Genomic DNA, 18,560 nt, shown 5'->3' with positions numbered 1-18,560 from the left:
TACTCCTAGTGGTTGAATTTGGTGGCTTTGCACTTGTCAAGAACACTCTAATCAGTTTTTTATTCCACATTTCTAGTTTTATTAATATATGAATATATGGTTATTAAAATAATAATGAGAACTTTTGAAATTTGGGAAATAAAAGAAAAAGAAAAAAAGAGGACCCTCCTTATTTGGCTTTGGGTAAATTTCATTTGGATAATGGTTGTGCAAAGGGCAAGGGTGTGTGTAGGGGTCTGTTTGGGAGGGGGGCCTTCGTGCGTAGGTCTCCAAACTACTGACAGACCAAGTAAGGACGGGTCATGTGGGGGTCTGATCAGTGAGTGTTTTATATATTTGATTCTGACTCTTTTTATGGCATTTAATGTTTTTACCTTTCTATACTCCAATCTACGGTATTTAATACACCGGCAAACACAGTGAGACATGCATGGAATAGTTCTAGTCTAGTCCAAAGCTGGGTCACTGACATCTAGGTTTTACTGGTTTACCTTTTTTTACTGTTTATGAAAGTTACTATACTGTAATCCGAGGTTAATGTCAGGGTAAATTTTGGGGTTGTACATGCCCTTAGAGCAAAGTCCACGAGTTTGCAGTGTAATACAAGACATGTATAGTCACAGTCAGTAGTAAAAATTGGAATTGGCACAGACTGGGACTGTCCCTCCCCCAGTGGTCCCACATTGTTGCTCACACATGAATGTAGGAAATTCATCATGGTCGCCACCAAGATGTGACGAATCGAACGGCCAACAATGGATCAGCAGTGGGACTTATAGTACATTCGAGTATACAGTGTATTTTCAGTTAGGCTGTGACCCATGAATTTTACTGTGGAATTGATAAATCCACTCGGTGCGCTGGGGGAATCAAATCAAAATCACACATTCAGAATTATAATTAGGCACGTGTCTTCATGAAGGTTTCACAACACAACACAACTCACTAGGTGGTGTGCATGGGGGCTGCATAGAGCAGGCGTTATATTATATGTTCGGTTATCAAGTTGCAGCATCGATCAGAGGTCTCTGATGAATGATGAATGATGATGATGATGATGATGATGATGAGTGTTTGGTGACAGAATAGAAAAATGAGATGATAAAATAACAGTGTGGGCGTTGACCGGTTAATTGAAAAAATCCAACCAACACGTAGCGGTTATCGCGGTAAAACATGACTAATTCTGGTAAATATTTGATTAAGCTATGGTTTAAGTTGTTAGATATTTATTGTCACTCCAAAAGCACGACGATATATGTATATAAATATGCAGAGTAAGAAAGCCTTCCCTTTTTGTACAAATTATGCAAATACAGACAGGCAGGTAGTGAGAGAGAGAGAGAGAGAGAGAGAAGGGGGGAAAGGACAGATCTCTCTCAAGGCGTTTAATTCCACAGATCTTTTTGCGTTTCTCAATACAAGCGAAAGAGGAGAGAGAGAGAAGAACAAAAGAGCTGAGGCTGGATAGTTGAATATCTTTTCTTTTTTTATCTGAATCGCTTTTAAGTTCGTCTGTTTGCTTTATTTTCGTCTGATCCCATGTCCTCCTTGCAGAATTCGTTTGTCTTCTGTGCCACCTTCAGATCGATCAAAACAAACAAAACTTCTTTTTTCCTATCTTCTTCTTCTTCTTCTCCTTCTTCCTTTTAGCAAAACATAAATAAAAGCGATAGAAAGGGATAGAAAAAGCACAGAGAGAGAGAGAGAGAGAGAGAGAGAGACTAGTTGTCATCTCCTCGTGTATGAGAATGGGTACAGGTTGGAGAAGAGCCTTTTGTACTCGCGACCCAGAATCCACCTTATCGGATAAGCAACATAGAAGCCCGAGTCCAAGCCCCAGCCCCAGAAGCTGTGCTCGATTGGGTTTTCTTTCCGGTGGTAGCAGCAACCCATCCACTCCCCGATTGCACCACCAACAATCTCAACCTGTGTCTAGTCCAAGCTTGCGTTGCCGAACAATCGCGGAAGCAGCTCCTCAAACAGTTACAGTTACCGTTAATGACAGCCCCAGACTTCAAAGAAAAGGAACTCCGAGAGCAACCAAGTCCCCCAAAACGCTCTCAACCTCAAATCCAACTTCTCCACGCTCCCCTCTCAAGTTGTCCCTCTTCAAGAACAGCTTCAAATTCAGGGTATGATTTTTCATCCAAGTAAAATTCCAAAATCCCAATTTTATTTATTCTTTTTGAGATCCCAACCATGGTATTGCTATTGATTATTGACTAGACGATACTGATTTTGTTATGTTTTTTTTTCCGTTTAACAGAGTAGTTGTGGAATCTGCTTGAACAGCGTGAAGACGGGACAGGGCACGGCCATATACACTGCAGAATGTGCTCACGCTTTTCATTTCCCGTGTATTGCTGCACATGTACGCAAGCATGGTAGCCTTGTATGCCCCGTCTGCAACGCTACCTGGAAAGACGTGCCTCTACTCGCGGCACACAAGAACCTCGGCCCAGAATCCGCCTCGCAAAACGACGTCGCCGAGAGGAGCACCGAAAAGCCCAATGCCAGCGAGATAAACCGAACAGGAAACCCTTCCCCTGTTTTCATAACCAAGCATGCGGAGCAACCTCATCATCAACAGCAACACCAACACCAACCAAAGCCCTCGGATTCAGTCAGGTCCTACAATGACGATGAGCCTCTTCTTTCTCCCACCACCGGTGGCCGGATCATCCCCATTCCCGAAGCCGACGAGAGTGCAGAAGACGACGACGAAGACGCCGGCGAGTTCCAGGGTTTTTTCGTCAATCCAAAACCCACATCCTCAACCAAGTCCTACTCCGATGACTTGCAAACCAACGACGGAGATTCCAGAACTGTTCAGGTGAAATTGATGCCGGAGTGTGCTGTCGTGTCAGTCTGCCGAAGCCACGAGACGTACGCTTTGGTTTTAAAGGTGAAGGCTCCACCTCCACCGCGAAGCAACACCACGCCACTTCTGGACCCGTTGCAGCGTGCTCCAATAGATCTTGTTACGGTGCTGGATGTGGGTGGAAGCATGACCGGCGCGAAGCTTCACATGCTAAAGCGCGCTATGCGTTTAGTTATCTCATCTCTTGGCCCCTCTGACAGACTCTCCATCGTGGCTTTCTCTGCTACACCCAAACGGCTTTTTCCTTTGCGGAGAATGACGGCTCAAGGTCAGCGTGTGGCTCGGCGCATCGTTGACCGGCTCGTCACCAGTCAAGGCACAAGCGTCGGTGATGCATTGAGGAAAGCCACCAAAGTGCTCGAGGACCGCAGGGAGAGAAACCCCGTAGCCAGCGTCATGCTCTTATCCGACGGTCAAGATGAGAACGTTCAAACCAGTAAGAAAACCAATCAGCGGAAGTCATCGAGCCACGTGTCTTCTACCCGGTTCGCCCACATCGAAATTCCGGTTCATGCGTTTGGTTTCGGAACCAAAAGCGGTTACAGCAACGAACCGACTGAGGATGCGTTTGCCAAGTGCGTTGGTGGGCTTCTGAGCGTGGTGGTTCAGGACTTGAGGATTCAGCTTGGCTTTCAGTCTGATTCGGCGCCGGCTGAGATCAGCGCCATTTATTCGTGCAGTGGAAGGCCCACAGCGCTGAGCTCAGGGGCTGTGCGGCTTGGCGATTTGTACGCCGAAGAAGAGAGGGAGCTGTTGGTGGAGCTAAGGGTTCCCACGTCAGCTTTAAGGATAGGGACCCACCACGTGATTACGGTACGGTGCCTTTACAAGGACCCTGCTAGCCAGGAGATAGTATACGGTAGGGAACAGGGTCTTATAGTGCCGCCACCCCAGAGTGGTCGTTCTTCAGGTACCAGAATCGAGAGGCTCAGGAATCTGTTCATAACCACCCGAGCCATAGCTGAGTCAAGAAAGCTGATCGAACACAACAATGACTTTTCAAGCGCTCAGCATTTGCTTTCTTCGGCTCGTGCGCTTCTGATGCAGTCCAGTTCGGTTTCGGCTGAGGAATATGTTCGCGGCTTGGAGGCTGAGCTTGCAGAGCTTCATTGGCGGAGACAGCATGAACAGCTTCATCTTCAGCAACAGCAGCAGCAACAAATGATGATGATGATGCAACGGAGGAGAGGGAGTGAGAGAGAGTTGGCCCTCGTGGATGAAAATGGTGAGCCGCTCACGCCAACATCGGCTTGGAGAGCAGCTGAGAAGCTGGCTAAGATGGCCATGATGAAGAAGTCTTTGAATAGAGTCAGCGACTTGCACGGCTTCGAAAACGCTAGGTTTTAATTTATTTATTTTTCCTTTAATTGTTTCTTTTATTTAAATAAAAAAAAAAGAAAAAAAGTAAAAAAAAAATTGTAGAGGCGTATTAGAGAGAGAAGAGGACAATTAGGGATGGGGCTTGAGAGTAGAAGGGAATGGGGACAATCTAGTAGCAGACGGCGCGGCCCTTTCTGCATTGGAAGATAACTACAGTACAGAGAAAGGGTGGGGGATTATATAATGTGGGGTATGCCCCACCGTAATATGGGAGGAATTGATTGGTTGGTTGCTAGGTCATGTCTTTTTGTTTCATGCCTTTTATAATGTTTTGAATTTTAATCATTCGCTTTTCAGGATCAAAAACTCGTACTGCTTCAGTGTTGGGATGGGGTTTTATCATTTGAAGGGCAGAAAGTTGTAAATGCAATTATAAATCACTTTCTTTACCTCTCACTCTCTCCCCTCTTTTTATGCTTGGCTTTTTTCGAAATGGATACTGTCCTATTTAAGATTATGGTTGTCGTTCTAAAACGTAGTGGATTTGCGGGGCTAATAATTAAGGAGCGGACTCGGAACGGGACTAAAATGATCTTTTGGATGAAAAACATGGCTGAGGACAGAACTTAATGATGAACAAATGATTACATTTCATGGCAACATGATGCCTTTTTCTATCTTTTATTCGAGTACCGCACCTTAATTTAGAATTAAAATTTCAAAGTGGCCCGAATTATTAAAACGCAATCATAAGAGAAGTATTGTGCTTTGCAATGCATGGGATAAAAGAAACTCGGTCCATATTTGTGTCTTAGCTACACAGACATCCGGTGCGGATGATAGGCTTTTTGATGTCCTCTGCAAAATAAAAAAAAGTGGGTCATACTAGCGCAATTTAGGATAGGATAGACTCATTATTTCATTTAACAATAGTTTTTGAAAAAGATAATAATAAGTTGTTATCCAAAAAAAAATAAAAAATGACGCCCTCATTATTGTTAAAATTTTATGAAACATAAGAAATTCCCAATGCATTTTGTTTTAACTTGAATTGTACTGTTTACATAAAAGAAACAAAGAAATAATGATGATGCAATTTAGGTTACTATTTATGAATTATCATACGTGTCACTAATTGCCTTTCCAAATCATATTTATGAGTTCCCACATGGAACGCACTGAGAATTTATCACCCCTCCTAAAAACTTAATGATAATAACAACATTATAATTTGAGTAATAACAATAAATTTTTATTATTATTTAATAACTTGTTAGACAAAATAGGCTTTGGATTGGATGGTAATTTCTTTTCGACAAATCATTAGGCAAATTTTATAGACTTTTGTTATAAATACTCGAATATGATGTGAATTTTTATACTTGAGAATGTGTATGTATAGATGAAATTTTATAATGTTTGTGACTTTAAAATAAATTGACATAATAATATGATTCTGTTGTCATCTGCCACAAAAGAGTGATAGCTTCAAAGTGTCAATTTACATGCGGTTTAGATGGATACGCATAGAGCTTAAGACGAGGCTAGAGACTGTTCATAAATCCAATATCTCTGTCAGCATGCTTAGCATCCCCTGTTTGACAACAAATTTCCAGCTACTTCGTTGCCACGGAACTATGTACTGGCATTATAAGATAGTCTTTGATCATAAATGGAAAGAGAGCAATTTAACTTAGTTAGCATAAAAGGTTCGGAGTATATCTTAAGCAGAGATGTCAGAGGTGTTGAGATCAATAAGTGTCTCAGTTGTCCAATCCATCGTTATCTGCCCTACGTGTTCCTTTGCGCAGCGTTGTTATGGTTTATTCTTGGTAGGGTTACTAGGAGTCCCAGTTAAAGATGCTGCCGTTGAAACAACAACGCTGCATGCATTTTAACTTGGTGTGGTCCACGCCTAATAGAGTGAGCTTTCTTAGGATGTCAGTTACTGTTGTATTTGTGCTATGAACGAGCATGAGCTAGAGACGAGGATTTTAGACATTATAAACTAAACAAATTATACCCCTTTTAAGTCATTAAAAAAAATAAAATGTTATATGAATGATTTTCAATAAAAAATAAATTGTGTATAGAGTAATTAAGTTATACGTGAGTTTGTGCTAACGATAATTCTATCTTATACTAAGATATATTAATATGCAAAAAAGAATTAATTTTGTTAGCATAAAAGGATAAAACAGATAGGTGTATTTGGTGGCCGAATGCTCGTTATATTGCAGGGGGACCATTGTTTTCTTCGTACAGTACTCGATGGAGATTGCATTTGCATTGCTTCGGAATTCTTCTTGCGGGGAGTTATAAGCCCACGTTTCACAATTCAAACCCTTAAACTCTTCACCCTGAAAACAAAAGGAAAGGAGAATACTCCAGTCATTTCCATATCCCTGACCGTGACTCTATATGAGTATCCAGCTAATATTTTGTAATTTGTAATAAAATGTTAAAAACTCACAAAAAAAACATAAGTGTATGAAATTTGACATCCTGTATCATGATTTTTTTAATAATTTAAAATATTTATATAAAATTATAAAATGTCATAAACAATATAGTAAATTTAATTATACTTTTTAATAATCAATACACCTAAATAATTATTATTTGAATGACTTTTATCCCAATTAATGAAACCAAATAAAAAAAATTAAAAAATATTAGATCTTATTCTGAATAGAGAAAGGCGTCCGAGAAAGCAAGTGGAATAAGAATATCCTTTTTTAGCTCTTTATAAATTTATCTAACATAATCATTTAAAATTTAGGTTATTTTTGACCAAACTGTCATTTATCTAAATTTTGTATGAAATAAAAACAGCTAGTTCATGGGATGTTGGGCTGGTAAGGGAAATCATAGTGGTGGCTTGGTGGGCTTGGGCCAGGATACCAAGTTGGAGTGATGGTAAAGGAAAATTCCATGGCTACCAGTGTGCAACAGTTTGAGGTGGAAAACATTGCCTTCTCTAATTTAAAATATCGGGTTTGTTTTATTTTATTTCATTTTGTAGTCACTTTTAGGTTTTGTTTGGGATTTTGGATGGAAAGAGAAGGAAAGGAATTCAAGGGAGAGGGAGGGGAAGGAAGGAAAGGAAGAGAAATAAAGAATATTCTCTTTCCTTATTTGAGAGTTAAAAACTCCTTAAATTGGTGGAACTTTAATTTTAAGAATAAGAAGGGTTTTGTGAAAAATTTTAAATCTTTCTCCTCATTTTTTTAGACTCACAAATAAAAGAAGGGATTAATAAATCCTTCTCTTTCTTTCCTTTCCCTCCTAAACAAGCCCTTAAAAAAAATAAAGGAACATTAATTATTTTATTCTGTTCTCACTTATATTTCTTTTTAAACGTGTCTCCTCTCAATTTAACCCACTTTTCTATTTTCACCAATCACCATTCACCACTTTAACTAGCCATTGGATTCAGGGCTGCCCTTCCATGGATTATTTGAGGTAAAATAACCACATAGCTCAACTTCATAATTCCTTGTTAAAGGTGCAATGGTGGCAGCTATTCTGAACTTGTACAATATAAGAAGAAACCCTCTAAAAACCATGCTTGTAGATAAAAAAAAAAATAGTGATTGGTTCCAAATATTGTTTATAAAATCTAAAGAACCATTTAAAAAAAAATAAAAAAAATTGAGCAACCGCGGCTGTGAATAAACCAGTACCAAGAAGGACATCATAACTCCATTTCGTATAAACCAGTTGTCTTTAGCATAGAAAGTTAATACTCTCATACAGATACAATTAATATTCCGGATACAGGGTACACAATTTAGGCAAACATTATTCGTGGTAAATACAAAGCCCACCACAACTGCTTCGTTTTTTATAATACAAAGCCAGCCACGGTGTAAACACATGACCCAAAAACCCCAAACGAGTAGGCCAAGCAGAGGCAGAGACACAACAATCAATTGAAGCTCCCCCAAGGAAACTTCTATTGGTTCAACTATGCAACTAAATATTACACGATTTTTAATTCTAAAATGATGAGGATGTTTCCTCTTATTCTAATGGTGGAAATAAATGAGTATCATTAAAGAAAATCTCACTTCTGGTTTTGTTCCACCTTCGCTCGAATCTTCTGCTCCAAAACAGATATTTCAGTTTCCAGGCTGAACATTCTATTCAAAGCATGCATGTTCTCAAGTGTCTCAGTTAGAGTTCGGCTGTCACTTCCATCACACCTCAAGTGTTGCATTGGACCATGAAGCAACCTGTTCACTATACCCCGGCTAAGATCATCCACAGCTCTCCGGGTCTTCTTTGAGATATCATCACCCATCTTACCTAAGCATTTCTCAAGCTCAGCAACCCTGATTCTCTCAGCATAAGCCCTTAATTTCTTAATAGTAGGAACAGTTTCCAGGGAGTCCCTCCAAGCTTCAAATTGTTTTGATTCTTCGGCAATGATTGCCTGTGCTTCCATTGCTTTTCTTAGCCGATCCTCTTTATTGGCAGCCACAACCTCTTTAAGGTCATCAACATTGTAAACTCGCACAGACTCAAGATTTGAGACACATGAACCCACATTCCGAGGAACAGAAATATCAATGAAAAAGCGATGGCCTCCAACATCTTGACTTGCAGGAGGAAGGTCCTTGACATGATCTTCCAAGAACAACGGGTTTTCCGACGCTGTACTGGTGAAAACTACATCTGCTTCACTGGCACAGATGAACATTTCTGAAAGGGGTTTGTAGATTATCTCAACATCCTTCAGTTCTTCACGTATTGCAGCAACTCTCTCCTCAGTCCTATTGACAACAACCATCTTTGTGCAACCTTTTGCCACCAAATGTTTGATCACAAGCTTTCCCATCTTGCCAGCACCGATAACCAACATCCTGGCATTATCATGCGAGGCTTCAGGTAGCTTCATAAAGGCCAATTCAACAGCAGCTGAGCTTACAGAAACGGCCCCAGCAGCAATATTAGTCTCAGTTCTAACCCTTTTCCCGACAGTAATTGCATGCTTGAATAGCCCACTAATGTTTCTCCCAAAGCCATTAACTCCTTGTCCAACTTTGACAACTTGCTTAACCTGAGCAAGGATTTGACCTTCTCCCAATACAAGAGAGTCAAGACCTGCTGATACTTCAAAAAGATGCTGTGTGGCATCTTTGTTGTAAAGTAAAAACCTGTGCTGGCAAAGCTCTGAAACAGGGATGGAACTTGTCTACAAAAAAGAACAAGGGTGTTAAATATTTAGTAATGCAATACAAATACCATCAGTGAAATACACTTGCCACTTACTTTTGACATCCATTCCATGACTTCTTTGACACCACGGTGCTGGGACAGAGCAACAACATATATCTCCATTCGGTTGCAGGTGCTCAGAACAGCAGCTTCTTCAATATGATTGAGACTACACAGCTCTGCGATAGCTCTAGGCCATTCTGCTTCCGGAATGGCAAGTTTTTCGCGCATTTCCACAGGTGCAGTGTGCACACTGAGCCCAATGACAACAATGCTGCTCCTTTCCTTTGTATACCCTGTTAAAGTTAATTGTATAAATCATTTAAAAGAATATAATTAACCAGTACAAATCAACCAATGAAAGGCATGCAATCCTGTCTTTCTTTTTTCTTTTGGATGGAATAACCCTCTGGACCTTGCCACAAGTCCTGAAAGCTATATAGGTTTGGAGCATAAAAGCCCAACCAGTTGAACGTTCAAAACCCATTCGATATTTTTTTAAACTACACAAACAGAAAGGACCAGTAAATGACAACAATGCAAAATAAATTTAAAATAGACAAGAGAAATATAACGAACAGAAACAGATCTCCTTGAGTGAAGTAAACAGATTCAAAATCACCAGTAACAAAAAAAAAAAAAAAAAGTAAAGAAAATATTAACGTGCATAAGAACTTCATCCTCAAAATACGAAGCGAATACCTTGAACACTAGTCAAATAATAATGCTATATTTCTCTGGTACATCATCGGGAGCTGCTAAGTTTTAAAATTTCAAGCATTGAATACTATTCAACATCCAGATCAACGGTAGAATCGTCAAACAAACGATAGAATTTCAGGGGTGAGAGACCGAAAGGGCAGTATGTGAAGGAATTCTGTGCAGTCATAAACTAATGAACATGCTTAGCATTACTCTAAATAGTAAATACAAGACCGGAACCATGAATGAAGAAAAGATAAGTTTAATGCGTGAGAGTTTTCAGCTTTCACCAGCAACATTTTGCTGAAGAAACACTACTCTCTTCCTAAGTGACTAGGCCTTCATTCTTTGTTTCACTAACTTAATCCAGATGTTTAGAGATTATAATAAATTAGGAGCAAATTCACTTTAATTCAAAAAAAAAAAAAAAAAAACTTCGATGCAATTATGGGAATAATAAAATTTTCCTTTCATACCCAATTAACCATGAAATAAAAATATTAACAGAAAATTGAGCAAAGAAGACAACTTACTATCAGCTGCAGAAGTTTTGAGCTGCTCAAGAGCGGAGAGGGTGCTAGCATTGCTTGTATCATCGGTCTTAATCAATACATCAGAAGCCTCAGCACCGCAGCGAATAACTCCTCTATGAATGAGGGTTCTTCTGTTTTTGCCAACAACTGATAAATGGGTAGCAGTGGATGATGCCCTTGAAGACGACGCTGAAGAAGAGGAAGAACACTTGAGCAACAAAGCCTCCAATTTGGAACCGGAGAAAGTGGTTGAAACAGCCATTGTGGCAGCGTCAGAACCCTAACCTTAGATTTGAGAATTCAATTGAAGCGGGAAGGAAACGGAAAACGTTTAGCGGGGAATTGTATTGAATATTAATGGGAGAATTCAAAGAGAGGGAGACAGAGGAGGGGCAGTGGCAAAATGAAGGGAAAATTGAAGTGTTGACCCTCCTCCTCTCACTTTGGTCTGGGCCTTGTGGCTTTGTATGAGTTTTAGAGATTGTGATTTCTTTCTCTGAGTTCTGATTGGCGAGTGGAGCGTTTTATCCACACACTCTCTCTCTCTCTCCCCTCTCTGATCTTATAAGGACCATACTCACCTGCAAAAAAAAGATTTTGGGTTTCACCCTTCCAAACTTGGGACGTTGGATGCATTTAATTTAGGGTCCTATTTTCTTTTTTCACGTAATAAAATTTTTATGGAGCAGCGGATTTTTTAATAAAGTTTAACCAGGAAGATTTTAAAATTATTTTTCTCAATCCAACATTCAATAATATATTAAAGATAGAGAAAAATGAAGCAGTTTTATTAATGGGTAATGTTTTTCTCCTTTTATATGATACAATTAATTTTTTTTACAGACACTTAAAAATAGACCTATCAATTCTTTTACTTTTTTTTTATTTAAAAATAGTGACATCCACAATTGATTGTCTCTATGACATGACCTAGAAATTTTCCTATAACATAATACTTGTTTTTCTCTTTATTAATATAACAAAATTTTACTAATCAGTTGTTAAAAATTGATTGCTCAACAAAAATTTTCTTACTTGAAAAGATAAATACATTTGCCTTTAATTTAAGGGGCTAATGTTTTCTACCAACATGTAATTTTATGATAAAAATGGTTTGTTTAAGTGTTACATATTTTTTCCGTTTAAGTAAAATTTTGTATTTAAGTATCTGTGAATGCAAAAAAAAATTCTTTGAAACAGTTAACTCCACAAAAATGTGAATATTATGGCTTAAACATGATTTTCTCTTCCATAAAAAATACATGTGATTTGTAAAAAGTAAATAAAAAATAACATGTAATATTATGTCGCGACTCGTGAAGAATGTTAGAGTGGGTGGATGGTACGAATAGAGAGAAAGTAAAATTTATTGAGAGATGTTATCAAAAAAAAAAAAAAAAAAAATTATTGAGAGAAAAAATTATCTATTATTTATAAAGAAATATTAAACTCTTAAATTAATTATTAATTTGTTTTGTATGGGAAGGCTGCACATAAAGTAAATTGTTATGATATCAAAAAAAAAAAAGTAAATTGTTATTGTTAAAAATCGGATATGCTGAAAATAAATAAATAAATAAATTAAATATAAACAATCTTTGGAAAAATCTTAGAGACAGTTATTGAGAAAAAATGATAAGGCGATAATAGGGTGGGTGTGAGGATATGTGATCAGGATTGCTCCCTGAGATTTCAGGATCTTTGTTTACCACAATTTCCATGAGAAATTAAAGTCCTGGATTGTAGCCAAACTTGCAAATGTTCAACATCGAGGTCTTATTGTTATCAATTTGATGCGGATAAAAACAAGACATTGCGTTTTACTCAATTAAATTACTCTTGAATGGATACAACATATATTGGGTTCATACATCTATGCTCTCTATTTTTCTTATTAACATTATCAATTTGAATATGCATGCATGATTAAGACTAAATTCTGAAACAAAAGAAAAGCGAGGCTAAATTCTGAAACAAGGGAGATAACTTCTAGGCTTGTGTAATGCGAGGAAGAAAATATCTCCACTACTCTAGTATTAGTACTAAAGACTGTATATTATTTATTAAAATTTTAAAAATAATATAATTGATTTTACTTATTCTATCCATCCATTTAGGGTTAATGCCAGTAAAATTTCACTTTTCTTATTTTTAGCAAAGTATTAGGTGATAATAATTCAGATTGACACAACACGAATGTGACAAAAATATAAATACACTTGAGAAGAGATCAAAATCTTGGAAATGAATACTACCCACTTATTTTGCGGGTTATAAACATAACACGACATACTAGGAACAACTCGCGAACCTCAAAAAGTGTTACTTTTTATGCGAGTTAACCACGACACAATACAAATTCTATGTCAATCTTAAAGCATATCGCTTGTTATGGAGGTTGATACATACGAAACAATACGAAATGACATGATATCAACAACTTGTAAACTTTTTATGTCAGATTTTACCAACATAAATACAATACAAATTTAAAAATGGATAAATCGGAACACATTTGTTTGTGTGTAATCCATGTCACGTTGAAATTGTCACCTCTACAAAAGAGTATAACAATAAAGGGTAATACTTCTCTTATGTTGCATAAGAGAAGCACTATCTCATGCTCAAATAATAGTTAGGATAAAGAAAAAAGTTGGAGGTGAGAGAAAAAAAATATTGTGAGACCCATTTGAAAAATGTGAGTGTAGGAGATAAAAAAAAAATTTATGTAACATAAGAAAAGCAATTCCCAACAATAAAATTACTGAAATGAAGAAATAAAAATGGCGTTAAATGACCTCCAATAAATATGTTTATTTTGATTTAATTGACCTCCGCTATATATATATATATATATATATATTCCGGTTTAAATACATAAAATAGCCATGACCAACTTTAATTTTGATTTGAAGCCAGCAAGAATGTTTGGTAAGAAGTACATAACAATATATTGCTTAGAGGGATCATCATCAATTGATCAAAATCTGGAACCAATTTCCTTTTATAGGACAAAAGAGAGCATAGAATAAGGATCATACATCAGAAAAGAAGATGCAACCGTAGAATGGCAGAGTCTCACTACCAAACCCAAGCAAAGTTGTTTCAGAAATATAAGTCCAACGCCTGCTGTAGGTTATCTATGCCTAACATCTGTAATATAGTACCGACAGTCTTGCCTTGATGCACACAATAATTTTCAACTTGCAATTTTTTTTCTCGTTCAATCTTTATGGTTCAAGCATTTACGTCGGATTTACACAAGCAGATGACATGCCTGAACAGATGTCTTGTTGAGGACCTGACTAATGCTCTGTGCTTCTCAAATTTGTTTCAAGCACAATCAACGAGTTGATTCGAAATTATGATTTCCATTGAGAAGTCTTTAACTTAAAATAACCTCCTTTCTATTTGTGTACGTACAATGGGGTGCGTCCCAAGATAATTGTTCACCTTTTAGCCTACTTCTCGGGCTCTTATTATTCTTCTCCATATGTTACTCATAGTATCCCAAAAAAATGTTGATTTTAGAGTCTGCACTGTGTAGCCAGCTACTTTCCAACCATACACGATCTGGAATAAATAACCTTTTAAGATAATATAAAATAAATAACAGCTGTTGAGCTTCTTCAAGTTAATATTGAGATCTTTACCTGGTTTATAATTATCACATTTGTCTTGTGCTAGAAAATAAAATAAAAAACCATGAAATGACGATAACTAGCTGCCAAATGAATAGAGACATCTGCCCATGATTTTATTCAATTCTGGAAGCATTATTAAGTGTCAAGCGTTAATGTTGCCCATTTTCAGATGCTTCGTGATACGAATATTAATACATAATTCAATAGTGGGAGATTTTAGAGACAAAATAAATTAACTGGTTTTGCAAAATTATTTTTGCATCTTGTAAGCGTACATATAGTTAAGCGCCATCGTGGAGCTAGAAAGTTTTGTGAAGGGGTGAAATTGTAAGTATAATATTTTTTATAAGTTATAATTATCAATATGATAAAAAATATATACTTTAGATTGTATTTATAATTAAAAATTTGTATGAACTTGAAGGGAACAATCACTGTTTATAAGATTAATAACAACATAAACAATATTTATAAATTCTTACAAACTTGCTTATTTATTCCTAGGAGTACAAAAATAGAGGAATGCATTCTTCGAAATATATAGACAAATTTATAAATAAAGAATTAGTAAATATAACTTGTTCCATAAAGATTTGTATAAATTTGACGAGGAGTGATTGTTATCCTAACCCCTCCCTCCGCCCTTGGTTATACATTAGATGTAGTCCTTTTCAATGAAATTAGCTGCAGTTTTGGCAATAATGTTCTTAAACACTGCAGTTTATTCAATTTAATCTCTTTATGGGGGTCACAATTCAAAAAGAAAGAGAGATAGACTTTAGTATCTTTTAGGTATGTGTCGACGTATATTGTGAAATCTTGAGACGAAACACTAGACCAAGCTGACTAAGTATTGGGTTGGAACGAGGCAGTTCTAAACTTTGGACTAGTTGTACTTTACACATAATCAGATTTTGAAGCACCTACTCCTAGTTTTTGTAATGGGCCATGGAAAACCCCAAAATCAAAATGAAAAAGAAACAGTGGAAAATGGGTCATGTGACTTTTCATCCCAATAAACAAAAAAACCAGCCCACACCAACTCTAATGATCATGATCCATCAAAATGACCGAAAGATAAATATCGATTCCACATTAGGGCTGGAATCGGACACATCAGTGAGACTTTAACATGAACAAGTTAATTTTATTTTTTAAATATAATATTTAAATTTAAATTATTTATTTAATATAAGCCAATTTTCTAATACTTTTTTTTTCTACATTGAACAATATTCATCGACTGCACTCTGTTTCTCTTACATTCTTTCTAATTCAATTTGCAAATTATCAAAGATTCGATGGCTCCTATTTCGTGTTCAAGGAAAGAGTTCAAACCCACTGATGATGAACTCATCCAGTTGTTTCTTTACAATAAGGTCAACGGAAACCATTGCCTAAAGATCTTACGATTCTTGAATATGACTTATATGGTGAAAAGAACCCTTGGGAGATTTGGGAAGCCTTCGGAGGTTCAAACTCTTACGGTGGAACGGGCCTTTACTTCTTCACCACCTTAAAGAAAACGTTCTCCACTGGCACATGCTCGGTTCGCACCATTGGGTGCGGTTTTTGGGAAGCGGAAGACAAGGGGAAAAAAGTTATGGCCAATGGCACGATGGAATGTATTGGGATAAGGAGACGTTTACGATTAGAGAAGAGTGGCACCAACCATGATGGTGTTTGGATCTTGCATGAATATAGAATTTATTCTTCGTTGTTAGACAATGCATCTGTAAGTACTCTACTTTGTTATTTAATCTTTAGGGTATAGGGTTTTCAAATTTTTCGTGTTCTCTTTTATGAAATCTTGATCTTGTTCGGTTTAACAAACATTAAATTGATTAACGTATCTATCATGCATGTAGGCGGACAACTATGTTCTCTGTAGATTTAGAAAGAAGATCTTCACAAAAAACTGGGTTTGAAGAGAACTAGACAAGAAGACTTCACCATGAAGCAACCGAGAAAGACTGTTGTTCTTTGACTTGAAGACATCACTAAGACCCAGTCGAGGAAGACCGTTGTTCTTGGACTTGAAGACACCACTAAGATCAGTGAGACTTTAACATTAACGGGTTAATTTTATTTTTTAAATATATTATTTAAATTTAAATTATTTATTTAATATAAGCCTATTTTATAAGACCTTTTTTTTCTAATTGAACAATATTCAACATTGTTCATCGACTGCACTCTGTTTCTCTTACATTCTTTCTAATTCTATTTGTAAATTATCAAAGATTCGATGACTCCTATTTCGTGTTCAAGAAAAGAGTTCAAACCCACCGATGATGAACTCATCCAGTTGTTTCTTTACAATAAGGTCAACGGGAAACCATTGCCTAAAAATGTTAAGATTCTTAAATATGACTTATATGGTGAAAAGAACTCTTGGGAGATTTGGGAAGCCTTTGGAGGTTCTAACGCTTACGGTGGAACTGGCCTTTACTTCTTCACCACCTTAAAGAAAACGTTCTCCACTGGCACACGCCCGGTTCGCACCATTGGGTGCAGTTCTTGGGAAGCGGAATACAAGGGGGAAAAAGTTATGGCCAATGGCTCGATGCAATGTATTGAGATAAGGAAACGTTTATGATTAGAGAAAAGTGGCACCAACCATGATGGTGCTTGGATCTTGCATGAATATAGAATTTATTCTTCGTTGTTAGACAATGCATCTGTAAGTACTCTACTTTGTTATTTAATCTTTAGGGTTTTCAAATTTTTCGTGTTCTCTTTTAAGAAATCTTGATCTTGTTCGGTTTTACAAACGTTAAATTGATTAACGTATCTATCATGCATGTAGGCCGACAACTATGTTCTCTGCAGATTTAGAAAGAATTTAATACATGATCTTCACAAAAAACTAGGTGTGAAGAGAACTAGACAAGAAGACTTCACCATGAAGCAACCGAGAAAGACCGTTGTTCTTTGACTTGAAGACATCACTAAGACCTAGCCGAGGAAAACCGTTGTTCTTGGACTTGAAGACACCACTGAGATCAGTGAGACTTTAACATCAACGGGTTAATTTTATTTTTTAAATATATTATTTAAATTTAAATTTAAATTATTTATTTAATATAAGCCTATTTTCTAAGACCTTTTTTTTTCTAATTGAACAATATTCAACATTGTTCATCGACTGCACTCTGTTTCTCTTACATTCTTTCTAATTCTATTTGCAAATTATCAAAAATTCGATGGCTCCTATTTCGTGTTCAAGGAAAGAGTTCAAACCCACCGATGATGAACTCATCCAGTTGTTTCTTTACAATAAGGTCAACGGGAAACCATTGCCTAAAGATGTTACGATTCTTGAATATGACTTATATGGTGAAAAGAACCCTTGGAAGATTTGGGAAGACTTCGAAGGTTCTAACTCTTGCGGTGGAACGGGCCTTTACTTCTTCACCACCTTAAAGAAAAAGTTCTTCACTGGCACACGCTCGGTTCGCACCATTGGGTGCGGGTCTTGGGAAGCAAAAGACAAGGGGAAAAAATGTATGGCCAATGGCACGATTCAATGTATTGGGATAAAGAGACGTTTACGATTAGAGAAGAGTGGCACCAACCATGATGGTGCTTGGATCTTGCATGAATATAGAATTTATTCTTCGTTGTTAGACAATGCATCTGTAAGTACTCTACTTTGTTATTCAATCTTTAGGGTTTAGGGTTTTCAAATTTTTCGTGTTCTCTTTTAAGAAATCTTGATCTTGTTCGGTTTTACAAACGTTAAATTGATTAACGTATCTATCATGCATGTAGGCCGACAACTATGTTCTCTGCAGATTTAGAAAGAATTTAATACATGATCTTCACAAAAAACTAGGTGTGAAGAGAAGTAGACAAGAAGACTTCACCATGAAGCAACCGAGAAAGACCGTTGTTCTTTGACTTGAAGACATCACTAAGACCTAGCCGAGGAAGACCGTTGTTCTTGGACTTGAAGACACCACTGAGATCAGTGAGACTTTAACATCAACGGGTTAATTTTCTTTTTTAAATATATTATTTAAATTTAAATTTAAATTATTTATTTAATATAAGCCTATTTTCTATGACCTTTTTTTTTCTAATTGAAAAATATTCAACATTGTTCATCGACTGCACTCTGTTTCTCTTACATTCTTTCTATTTCTATTTGCAAATTATCAAAGATTCGATGGCTCCTATTTCGTGTTCAAGGAAAGAGTTCAAACCCACCGAAGATGAACTCACCCAGTTGTTTCTTTAAATAAGGTCAAC

At 36.9% G+C, this 18,560-nt stretch overlaps 4 protein-coding genes across 4 annotated transcripts; 3 read left to right on the top strand and 1 right to left on the bottom strand.

The window, feature by feature from the left end:
- The first annotated feature begins 1,405 nt into the window (after positions 1 to 1,405).
- LOC133296504 (E3 ubiquitin-protein ligase WAV3) lies at positions 1,406 to 4,472 on the top strand. The gene is made up of 3 exons (XM_061495505.1): positions 1,406 to 2,135; positions 2,270 to 2,524; positions 2,606 to 4,472. The coding sequence occupies exons 1-3, from the start codon at positions 1,746 to 1,748 to the stop codon at positions 4,229 to 4,231; spliced, it is 2,271 nt and encodes a 756-aa protein (XP_061351489.1). The 5' UTR covers positions 1,406 to 1,745; the 3' UTR covers positions 4,232 to 4,472.
- A 3,440-nt stretch (positions 4,473 to 7,912) lies between these two features.
- LOC133296498 (glutamyl-tRNA reductase 1, chloroplastic-like) lies at positions 7,913 to 11,172 on the bottom strand. The gene is made up of 3 exons (XM_061495496.1): positions 10,663 to 11,172; positions 9,482 to 9,723; positions 7,913 to 9,404 (listed from the first exon to the last, which is right to left on the bottom strand). The coding sequence occupies exons 1-3, from the start codon at positions 10,922 to 10,924 to the stop codon at positions 8,274 to 8,276; spliced, it is 1,635 nt and encodes a 544-aa protein (XP_061351480.1). The 5' UTR covers positions 10,925 to 11,172; the 3' UTR covers positions 7,913 to 8,273.
- Positions 11,173 to 16,554: 5,382 nt separating this feature from the next.
- Positions 16,555 to 16,905, top strand: LOC133296496 (NAC transcription factor NAM-B1-like). The gene has a single exon (XM_061495494.1). The coding sequence runs from the start codon at positions 16,555 to 16,557 to the stop codon at positions 16,903 to 16,905; it is 351 nt and encodes a 116-aa protein (XP_061351478.1).
- A 607-nt stretch (positions 16,906 to 17,512) lies between these two features.
- On the top strand, positions 17,513 to 18,209 carry LOC133296495 (NAC domain-containing protein 83-like). The gene is made up of 2 exons (XM_061495493.1): positions 17,513 to 17,947; positions 18,081 to 18,209. The coding sequence occupies exons 1-2, from the start codon at positions 17,513 to 17,515 to the stop codon at positions 18,207 to 18,209; spliced, it is 564 nt and encodes a 187-aa protein (XP_061351477.1).
- Positions 18,210 to 18,560: the final 351 nt, after the last annotated feature.

The sequence above is a fragment of the Gastrolobium bilobum genome, unplaced genomic scaffold (assembly GCF_033153095.1).
Source record: "Gastrolobium bilobum isolate Gb01-03AN ecotype WA unplaced genomic scaffold, APGP_CSIRO_Gbil_v1 utg4457, whole genome shotgun sequence".
Lineage (NCBI taxonomy): Eukaryota > Viridiplantae > Streptophyta > Magnoliopsida > Fabales > Fabaceae > Gastrolobium > Gastrolobium bilobum.
Note: the sequence above shows the minus strand (reverse complement) of the source record. Positions and strands in the feature narration are given on the sequence as shown.

Excerpts from the sequence above, each read along its gene's own strand:
- LOC133296498 (XM_061495496.1), bottom strand. The coding sequence starts at position 10,924 with ATGGCTGTTTCAACCACTTTCTCCGGTTCCAAATTGGAGGCTTTGTTG. Across the intron at positions 9,724-10,662 it reads CAAAACTTCTGCAGCTGATA|GGTATACAAAGGAAAGGAGC; the intron begins GTAAGTTGTCTT and ends TAACTTTAACAG. Across the intron at positions 9,405-9,481 it reads TCATGGAATGGATGTCAAAA|ACAAGTTCCATCCCTGTTTC; the intron begins GTAAGTGGCAAG and ends TCTTTTTTGTAG.
- LOC133296504 (XM_061495505.1), top strand. The coding sequence starts at position 1,746 with ATGAGAATGGGTACAGGTTGGAGAAGAGCCTTTTGTACTCGCGACCCA. Across the intron at positions 2,136-2,269 it reads AGAACAGCTTCAAATTCAGG|AGTAGTTGTGGAATCTGCTT; the intron begins GTATGATTTTTC and ends TCCGTTTAACAG. Across the intron at positions 2,525-2,605 it reads AAAAGCCCAATGCCAGCGAG|CAACCAAAGCCCTCGGATTC; the intron begins ATAAACCGAACA and ends CAACACCAACAC.
- LOC133296496 (XM_061495494.1), top strand. The coding sequence starts at position 16,555 with ATGACTCCTATTTCGTGTTCAAGAAAAGAGTTCAAACCCACCGATGAT.
- LOC133296495 (XM_061495493.1), top strand. The coding sequence starts at position 17,513 with ATGGCTCCTATTTCGTGTTCAAGGAAAGAGTTCAAACCCACCGATGAT. Across the intron at positions 17,948-18,080 it reads CGTTGTTAGACAATGCATCT|GCCGACAACTATGTTCTCTG; the intron begins GTAAGTACTCTA and ends TCATGCATGTAG.